The sequence below is a fragment of the Balaenoptera musculus genome, chromosome 2 (assembly GCF_009873245.2).
Source record: "Balaenoptera musculus isolate JJ_BM4_2016_0621 chromosome 2, mBalMus1.pri.v3, whole genome shotgun sequence".
Classification (NCBI taxonomy): Eukaryota; Metazoa; Chordata; class Mammalia; order Artiodactyla; family Balaenopteridae; genus Balaenoptera; species Balaenoptera musculus.
This window is the reverse complement of record NC_045786.1, coordinates 43,651,010-43,661,390: the sequence shown is the minus strand read 5'-3', so window position 1 is coordinate 43,661,390 and position 10,381 is coordinate 43,651,010. Positions and strand designations below refer to the sequence as shown.

At 49.3% G+C, this 10,381-nt stretch overlaps 1 protein-coding gene across 2 annotated transcripts in view; it reads right to left on the bottom strand.

Moving 5' to 3' along the window:
* Positions 1-810: 810 nt before the first annotated feature.
* The window catches only part of ST8SIA2 (ST8 alpha-N-acetyl-neuraminide alpha-2,8-sialyltransferase 2), a 58,963-nt gene continuing 49,392 nt past the window's right edge, over positions 811-10,381 (bottom strand). For both annotated transcript variants that reach the window (XM_036843997.1, XM_036843998.1), the window contains one exon: positions 811-1,096. In XM_036843997.1, coding sequence (XP_036699892.1) covers positions 811-1,096 — 286 coding nt within the window. The remainder of the gene's footprint in view (positions 1,097-10,381) is intronic.

Below are 10,381 nucleotides of genomic sequence, written 5' to 3'. Positions count from 1 at the left end.
GGCTGGAGTGCTGACTCTTAGTAGGAAGCTGCGATTTTTCAAAAACACGATTTGGAACACCCTAGCAATTTAGTGTCATCTGCCTGCTCTGTCCCAGGTTCTTGGGGGTTCTTGCAAAGCCAGAATAGGACCTGTCCACCGTGTCTTCTCCAGCCTTCTCTCCAGAGCTATGGAGGCTGGTCTGGAACAGGTGGGTCAACCGTGGTTCATCCTGCGGGCAGTTCAACTCTAAGTTCATGGAACCAAGTCCTCAGCTCCGACGTGGCCTCTGCTCCTTGGTGACCGTGTGCTCCTTGGCTGGGCTGAATGTTCCAACCTCCCTCTTCCTGGGAACAGCACCATTTTAGACTTGGGTCAAGTTGTCCCCTCTGGTCTTGGCTCACCCAGAATCCACATTTCTCAGAGGCTCGGGGCAGCTGCCAACAGGTGGTTCTCCAATCATCCATGAGCCCAAAGGTCCCTCCAACTTGGGAGGCAGTGTGTCATCCAAAGTCATGGGACTGACTTCTCTTCCTGTCAAGTCCTTCTGCCCCCAAAGATGCACTGAGTCTCAATCTGATCCAGGTGGGTTCTCCACACCTTCTTCCTGTGGCTTATCTGCCTAATGCTAGATGAACACCACACAGTTATAAATACTCAGGTCAATATATATATGCAGGTATAGATATATATATTCTGGTCACTGTTTTACACTTGAACAAAGAAAACCACTAGCCTGCTTGTTCTAGAGTTTGTGCCACCCCGACTCCCATCTGCCTGTGGTGTAGCCGGCAGGAAATGTGAGCCACTGAGTCCCACGGGGCGCTCACCTTACGTGGCCCCGTCGCACTGGCCGACAGTCAGTTTCAAAGCCCCCTGCTCGTGCAGGCTCTTCAGGGCCTTGAACTCCAAGGGCATGGTATGGGGGCCGGCCTGGGAAGTGTAGCCGTACTTGAGGCTGTCGTAATAGTGGTACTTGACGGGGTTCTGGTTCTGATCTAGCGGAAAGGGCCAGAAGCCATAGAGGTAGATCTGGTTGCAGAAACGCGTGGCCAGGGTGTACATCAAGAGGCCCGTGGTGGGTCTTTTGATGTGAACTTTGTTAGTCAGCCAGTATCTGGGAAAAAGAAAAAAAAAAAAAAAGTGAAACAAAGAAACAAAAAAGAAACTTGAGTTTGCGAATCATCCTTTCCAGGAAGGGGGAGATTCTGTCCTGGGCCACAGCCTGCCTCCTGCGAGCTGCAGACATGAGGCTGAGAGATGAAAGGGGCCTGCCCAAGTTCACCTAGGTAGAAAGGGCGGGACCTTGACTTGAACTCAGGCCGGTTGAAATCTAAAGCAGGGGCTGGCAAACTTTTTCTGTAAAGGGCCAGGTGGCAACAATTGTTGGCTTTGCGGCCATACTCCTGGCCTCTGCCCTTGTAGCACGAGAGCGCCACGGACAGCACACACGGATGCGGCTGCGCCAGAGTTTGCCGACCCTGATAAAGGGCCGCCTCTTGCATGGTGCCCACCGCCTACTGCCTCACCTGACTTTGGCAGGGGTTGACCTCCTTGCCTCCTAAGCATCGTCAGAGTTCTTTCCTATCCCCGCCCACAGGCCCCGCCCCCCGCCCCCTTCTGCCTCTGATGCAGGCTGCCCATCTCTGAGCATATGTGGCTTCCCTGGAGGGCAGAGGGAGCAGCAAACAGCGGCCTGCCCTGTGAGGCTGGGTTCTGCAAAGGAATCTGTCGGGAGTATGAGAGGAAACACGGGGCGGGGGCAGGGCAGTGCAGGGAGAGCAGAGCTTTAGGCTAAGGGCTTCCTGTGTTGAGTGAGGTGCTGAGCTACCTTTGTACATAGAGGGCCTTGGTTTACCTTAATCGAGAAAGAAGTGAGGAAGAAACCATCTTCATTTAGCAGGCTAAGCAACAGAGGTTGAGAGGGGGTTTCGGTGACAGTTCTGTCTACAGCTACCTGTGTGCCTTTGAGCAAGTTGCTTCTCCCTGCTGGACCCACTTTTTCACATTTATGCAATGATGGGGCACAACCAAGGGACCGCCAAGACAGCCTCCAAATTCCACCACAATCCAGAAGTGGGAAAATAGACACTCTCTTTGCCATCATTTTTGTTTTCCATCATGGTTTTCCTCCTGCTTGGATTTAGAACCCGCTGGGATGCGTGGTCCAACCTCTTTATTTCTAGTAAAACCTTCCACTTACCCAACGCTGAACCCTTTTAAGTGTAATGCGTATGCCTTGGTGGAAAGCCGTACTTCCCTATCACAAACTCCTTACTACTGTGTCTACACTAGACAGTGTCCGTGGTTTTCGGTACTCAAACACACTCTGTGGGCCCCCATCCCACAAGCTCCCATTTGCCACTGTGAAAAACACCCACTCCCCATCGGAAGCAAAGGCCAGCAAAGTTCCCCACGGCACCTCGGCACAGTGATGTCCGAGACTATAAAGTCACACATGTCAGTTAAATTCATGCCAGAAGGTAAAACGATGCTGGACAGAACACTTACATATTGCTGAAAGTTACAACTGTTTTACATTATTAACAGTGCTTCTAGCTCAAAGTTTGGGGGCAGCTTCTCTAGAAGCCCAAGTATACCCTTCCTTTTGCAAGAGGATCCTTCTGCAGCTCCAAAATAGGAACCCCTAAACATTTCAGAGACTCAAGCTTAAATCCTTTAGCTTTTGAGGGAGGCATTAGCCTTTGTATCAGACAGGGTTATAGATCCCTAATAACCCATATAATTTCAGTAAATCATATACTATTGGATATAATAAAATTTATTTCAAGGCTCCCTCCCACCCCATCCTTTCTGTCAGGCCAGGGTGATCTGAATTTCCCCCCTAACATTGATGATGGAGTCTGTGGTCCCCAACAGCCAGAATCAGAGTGAACATGATTCTTCTGGGCACTGCAGGTGGCCCCCTTTCACAACTGCTGTTGTTGCATAAGCCTGTCAGTTGAAGGCCCCTTTCTTTGTACCCTCTCCTTTTTCATCTTGTCTGAGCCAAGAAACTTCCCTGCAGCTGAATTTTCCAACCTGGAATCAGACAGAGGGGTAGAGGCAGAGGACAGAAGAATGGCTCTAGTAACTGCAGACACAATAAAAAAATAATAGGAAAAGAGTTGGCGGACATACCATGGAACTTCATCATTTCTGTCCTGCATGGTTGAGAAGTTTCATCCCAGCTGATATGTAGGAGGCATGGTGCTGGCCCAGGGGGTGCTTGATGCTGAGACTGGGGCTTATTAGATAGGGAGCCCTTCCTTAGACTACCTCAATACTCTATACGCTCAGTGGGGCTGAGCTGAGCTTGGGAGGACCCTGGGGGGTGAAGGCAGGGAGAGTGCATGGAGGAGAAGAATCCAGAAGAGCAGCAGCTGACCCTTGCCAAGTGCTTATCCACCTCGGCTTAACTACATCTAATAACGGGAAGCTCACCCCCTCTTGAGCTAGTCCATTGCACTTTCAGCTTTAACTCAATGGTTCTCAACCTAGGCTGCCCCCTGGAATCGCCTGGAGCTTTAAGAGGACCCATCCTGGGTCCCACATCCAGGTGCAGCCTGGACGCTGGGATTTTTAAAACCTCCCCCAGTAATTCAAATGTGCAGCCAAGGCTAAGAAGCCCTGCTCTAACTGGTAGGTGGTTCTGCCAAAAGAACCTAAGAACGAGACTTACTTAGAGAAAAGAGGGGGAAAAAGTAAGCATAAGGGATAGTCATCATGTTTTAAAGACAATTGGGCCTGGAGAACTCATCTAGCTCAGCGGCCTGGCAGGGGATATAGCTGAGCGAGCTAGGAGTTGGCACATGTGTGTAAGGAAAACTGACACTGGCCTCTGTGTTGCCAAGGCAATAGGAAGTGGTGGGGACTGTGGCATCTAAAGGGGTAGCTGGTTTTATTGTTGTCTTGTATGGTCATGTCAAATTTTCTGATTTTTTCAAAGGTATCAGAAATCTGGATTTTAACACAAATTCTCCAAATTTTTAAATGTTGGCAACTACTTAAAAAAATTTTTTTAAATCCGGTGAGTCCCTATTGGGTGAGTTAACAGACCACATCTATGGGTAATCCACGGTTCTCCTGGATTGAACTTGTCCTCTTCTTTCAATTTACAGAGGAAAAAGTGAGAATCCAGGGTGACTTGCCTGAGAAGAGGCAAACCTCTCATGCAGCTGGTCAGATAGAGCTTGGATAAAATGCAGCCTCCCCACTCCTGGTTCTTGGGCTTTTTTCACTCCATGGTGATTCTGGGGGGTGGGAGCATTGTCGGGGCTGGGGATGAGCTGGCTGCAGCTGCTGTTGACACTATCCAGGGACACACGAGCCACGGGCTGTGTCCCCTCATGAGAGCATCTCAAAGACTGTTCACTCCCTGAGAAATTCAAGCCCTAACAACGGCCACATGACAGATTAGGGATTTGCGGTTTGTTTATTTTCTGATTGCAAGGGCTTAGCAGGGTAAGGCTTTCAGAAATAAATTTCTTTTCAAGCCATCGATGCTCTGCCCAGAGAGAGGCAGGGAAGAATTGAATCAGTGGGGAAACGTCCAAGTAGCTCATAGGTGGGTCTGAGTTTACCCAGACGCGTGCAGTGCCCTCCCCGTAGATGTGCCTTTCCCATACATGTCCTCTTGGTGAACTCTCTTTTTTTTTTTCCCCCTCAAACTGAGCACGTGAATCACGTCTTCCTGGAAATGCTCCCTTTGTTCTACTCTCTTCTCAGCTCAAACTGAGTTAGTCATTCCCCCCTTATTATTATGAGTTTTGTTTCCATGGATCCTATTGTGCTTATCAACCCGAGCTGATCCTTCATTACTGTATGGGTTGGACTCCCACTCAAAACTGTACTGTGATCTCCCCAAGAGCAGAGGCCATGCCTTACACTCCTTTGTGGGGTCATCAGAGGCACCTGGCTCTGTGTGTGGTGCAGCCAAGGCACTATGGCAGAGACAGCATCTCTCAACCAATCCTGCATGGGTTTGCCTATATCTCTCAGCATCCCTTGTAAATGAGCTGGGGTCACATGACCAGCTCTGGCCAACAGACTGCAATAGGAAATGGTCCCTGCTGGACCAACTGTTCCCCGAGAGCTTACTCCTGCCCTGGGGAACCTCAGTGCCTCCTGGAAAGATGATGTCAGCCTAAGATGAAAGAAGCCTACATCCTAGAATCACTGGTTGGAAGACAGCTCCAACCAACCTGTATCACACTTTGCAAGGATGAGAAATAAACTTCTGTTGTGCTAAACCACAAGAGTTTCAGGGATTGTTATTGTAGCATAAACTAGAATTGATTATCCTGGATTCCATGGCACTTGGCAACGTTGAACTTAAATGGAATTGAAAAATGGGAAGAAGTAGAAAAGGAGAGAGGGGGAAGCTAGCAGTGCATGCAGCTTAGTGACTCTGGCCGGCTAGGACAGGAATAGAAACGTCCAGACTCTCAGATCTGCTGCCCAGAACCGCTCACTGGGAAAGGTGTTAACAGCAAAAGAGGCTCCAGAATGAACTGAGAGCTCAGTGGCAGGGAGGGACCCTCTCATTTCCGATTCTGCCTCTGTGGGTAAACAAGAGCTCCTGAGTGAGGTCTGACAGGGACACGGGGGCGCTGTTTAATGAGCAGCTTGTTCTAGAAGCTGACAGTTATGCGGGAACAAATCACTCTCCATTTCCTTTATCGCTCCTCAGTCGCCCTGGCCAATTTAGAAACTGTGTGCATGGCCGACTTGTAGATGATTTCTTTCCTTGAGATAACAGCTGGGTGTTAAAACACAAACTAATTAATTTTGCCTTCCTAAACGAGGTTAGCTGGGTGCATCCAGGATGCTGTATTGACAATGCACCTTTAATATCCCAGTCTGGAGGCTTTAATTAGAAGGCAAAGTAATCTCCAAAAAGGCAGTAATTATTTTTCAAATTCGTTACCCCAATTGCCAAGACGATTAAGTGCCATATTTTATGAGCATGGACGGCAATAAATGAAGATTGCCAAAATCATCACCAAAGCACACTTGTCCTTCTCCCTGGATTCCTGTGCTTGGTATGTGGCAAGCATGGTGGCTACCATGGTTGGAAAAAGTGACCAAAGGGGCTTTCTCTAAGAAGCTGAAAGCACTTTGTGGGATATAGCTCATATCGTCCTTAAGGAACAGGAATGCCTCGCAGGTGGTCATCGAGGGATACTTGGTGATGCTTTGCACAGGACCATCAGCAAAGCCAAAAACAGGGTTCTCAGACTCCTGGTCTCCGTCATCTACATCACCAGCCTGGGCTCTGGTCGAGGGACCTCAAAGCCCATTGCTGTCTTTCCTTGGGAGCACGTTAGAGCTCTGGTGTCTTGGGGGGCATCTCAGGATGTAGCTTCCCAGCTTTGTAGAACTGGAGATCGGGGGGTTTGTTTCAGAATTTGAGGCTGGTGTGCGGAGCTGGTTAAGCCCTGGGGATGCTTGAGGCTGATTCCTGGTCCCCAGGCCTCCATGCTTACCCAAGCCAGTGTTCTCACTCAAGTAAGCCAGGCTAGTCTCAAGTATTACCATGCCACCAAAAGCTCCCCCATGACTCCTGGGGTCCACAGGATAACATCCAGCAGCCTCAGCCCAACTTGTGAAGCCCTTGAGATTTGGGCCTGAGATCCCTCCCACCACCTGGCATGCACAGCCACACTGCCACCAGGAACTTCTGGTTTCTTCCAGGACACCACCACCACCTCCTACTTCTCCTGGCTGGCAACTCCTTCTCAGCTTCCCTGAAGGAAGCCTTCTAGGACCTGCCTGGATGGTTTTGTGTCCTGTATGTTGTTCTTTTCCTATCCTAGGACTGATCATGCTATGCTATAATGATTTGTTTACTTGTCTTCCTCCTCCCCTACAATTTAAATTTCTATGAGCAAGTAGGTTGACTTCTTGCTTCCATGTAACCCCAGATCCGAGCATAGCTCACCCACAGAGTGGGTGCTTCACAGATCTTTGCTTAATGAAGCAGTGAGTGAAGATTAGCAAGTAGGGGTTAATGTCTCCCTTCGGGGGCACTGGCAGGAGAGGTGGAAGGAGCCTGGCCTTACCCTAAACACTTCTAGGCAGCCACTGGGTTCTCACATGTGAAAGGTGGGCTAACAGCATCCTAGACAGTATGTTGCCAAAAGAAAGAAGGAAAAACCATGATGCCGGTTACTTAAGGCGTTCCTCCTGCTACAGGTGGGGGTGGGCCCAGGGAGTCTAGAGACTGTAGCTCCTGCACAGGTATCGCTTCTGTCACTAGAGGCCCTGCAGGGACCCAGCAAGACTATTTCTTGGGGATTTAAACCTTCTGGCTAGACTCTGGAATCTAAACTGAGGCCACTACAAATAGAAAAAAAAGTTATATCTAACCTCATTCATAATTAAAGGAATTCAATTTCACACAACGAGATGCCATTTTTCACTGGATTGGCAGAGATAATAGATGTTGACGATACATCATGTTGGGGAGGTTATGGGAAAACAGGTATTTTCAATAATCATAGGTGGGAGTGTAAATTGGTGCATACCTCTGCGGTGGGCAATTTGGCAATCTCTATGAAAACTAACAATGTATATAGCATATATCCATCTCTCTTTTTTAGCAATGGCACATCTAAAAAGCAAGACTACATATATACATATGTGTGTAGGTGCCAGTCCAGGACAATTGCTGTAATACTGATCATACCAGCAGAAGACTGGAAAAGCCTGCGATGCCCACTGATGCCTTCTGCTAACAGAAATTATGGTCCAGACACGGTGGAGTGTTAAGCAGCTGTGAAGGAGAATGAGGTGTTGCATGTCGATATGGAATAATTTCCAGAATTTAGCAAAGTGCAGTACTCAAAACATGCTCCCTTAGGTTGCAAGTGGATATTTCTGGAAGGATACACATAGAAAAACCAGTTTAATAGGCTGCTTCTGTGGAGGAGGGCTCACTTTTCACTTGAAATCCTTCCATACTATTTGGCTTTTTCTTTTGACTATGTCCATTGCTATTTAAAAGAAAATGGAGACAATCCATTAAAAATGACCAATGCCATCTGTGCTTTAACACCCCAGACCTTCCTCCCTTTCTTTAGGTAACACCACCATGCAATGCACTTCCACACTCCGTGTCCACTGGAGGAGACTGGGCCTCAACTCCTGTGACCGGCCCTGGGGACGTGCTCTGTGGACTCTGATAGGCATGTCTGGGAGGGGCCCCCTCCAGCCTGAGCTGGTCTCATCCCTGCCGTCCTGCACCCTGCTTCCTCTCACCCCCTGGACCTGCCCTCCTGCCTCAGGTTCTGCTCCCCTCTGACAGGGAGCAAGGCCTACTTTGCTGAGCCGCTGCTCCAGCCCTGGGAGGGGTGCCCGCTGGATCAGTGCCTTCCGAGGGCCTAGGCTCAGCACTCCTGATGCCTAATTAAGCATGAATTCACAGGCCTCCTGTGCCCTAGGCTTGTGGGCTGGGCGGTTGGCTACACAGGCCAGCCAGCGAACTGCTTTCTTGCCCGAGGGCAGCCCTCTCTGTAGGTCCCAGCCTTCCGCATTGTGGTAACTGAATTAGAGCCATTCACTACCAGCTGCTGACCAGAGCTTCCCACTTCCTGCAGCCAAATTCAATTGCCTGGGTGTCCTTCCCCTCCATTGCTCACGCCCCTTGCCAACAGCCAGCCAGGGCACTGTGCCACCCTGAGGGCCGGCAGAGCCAGAAGCTCCTGGAAGCCAGGTTGGGTCAGGGGCAGTGAGTGTTAAAGGGCAGCCCTTCTGCTCAGTGTCTCTGCCCCACGCTGCCCACTTCCCTGCAATATCCAGGACCGATAACTGCCACAGATGGCAGGAATCTTGAGAGTACATGGTGGGTAGAGATCCTTATAGCACAGGTGTGTTGAATCAAAGGCTCTCTGTGGGGGGCGGGTACTATCTAGCCCAACTGTTATAGGCTGAATTGCATTCCCTCGGAACTCGTATGTTGAAGTCACAACTTCCAGTACTTCAGAATGTGACCTTTGGAGATAAGGGTCTTTACAGAGATAACCAAGTTAAAATGAGGCTACTAGAGTGAGTTCTAATCCAATATAACTGATGTGCTTAAATCTGGAGACAGACAGGCACACAGGGAGAATGATGAAGATGGCCATCTACAAGCCAAAGAGAGAGGCCTGGAAGAGATTCTTCCCTCAGAGGCCCCAGAAGGATTTCTAGCCTCCAGAACTGTTCTTTAGGCCACCCAGCCTGTGGTACTTTGTTACAGCAGCCCTAGCAAACTAACACCCTAACTGTGTAATATGTATTTCCCTCTCCACAGCCCAGTAAGGGGCATCCCTTGCTGTCTGGACATCTCCAAGAATGCAGAATTCATCCGTTCCGAAGAGGCAACTATGCTCATTTCAGATGATCTTTATTTGTTGGAATGTTCTTCCCAGTGTCTAGAGGAAACCAGACTTACTCTAGATCCTTTCCCGACCCTAGTTCATACCTGGAGACTCACAGCCCAAATCCGCGAGCCCTTCAAGGGCAGGAACCTTGATTTATTGATTTTTGTGTTCCCCCAGCACAGGCCTGGAACCCTTGAGGTGCCTGTAAGTATGTGCTGAATGAGAAAGATTGTTCTCATACTCCTTGGAGACTTCTCTTCCCAGATCCTTTCAACTTTTGGATTTCTTTGCCACTGTGGCCCCTCTGCAGCCTGGAACCCAAAACTGAATGTGGTTCTCCAACAAGGCCATCGCTGACCTCCCTGACTCTCAAAGATGTTACCCATCCATCCATTGCTGTGGATGTGTAGTGCTAAGATCACATTATCCCTTTGAGCGACCACACATCTGCTGATGGTTGGTACTGTTTATCCCTCTTTACCTGTACAACTGTTTGGAACCCAAGTACAGAATCTTGCATTCATTCATATGAAATTTCTTCCTCTTAGATTGGCTCGTTGTTTCAGCCTGTCAAGAGAAATTTGGATTCAACTCTGAGGCCCCCAATATTGGGAATTCCCCAAAAGTCACATCACCTGTGAATTTGCTAAGCAGACAATTGATGCCTTCGTGTAAGTCACTGGTAAAAATGGGGACAGTTGGCAGGACAGGATGCTGGTGGCCTGTTCTTAAAGATCTCCATGGGGCTTCCCTGGTGGCGCAGTGGTTGAGAATCTGCCTGCCAATGCAGGGGACACGGGTTCGAGCCCTGGTCTGGGAAGATCCCACATGCCACGGAGCAACTGGGCCCGTGAGCCAAAATTACTGAGCCTGCGCGTCTGGAGCCTGTGCTCCGCAACAAGAGAGGCCGCGATGGTGAGAGGCCCGCGCACTGCGTTGAAGAGTGGTCCCCACTTGCCGCAACTAGAGAAAGCCCTCACACAGAAACGAAGACTCAACACAGTCATAAATAAATAAATAAAAGAACGTGAATTTCT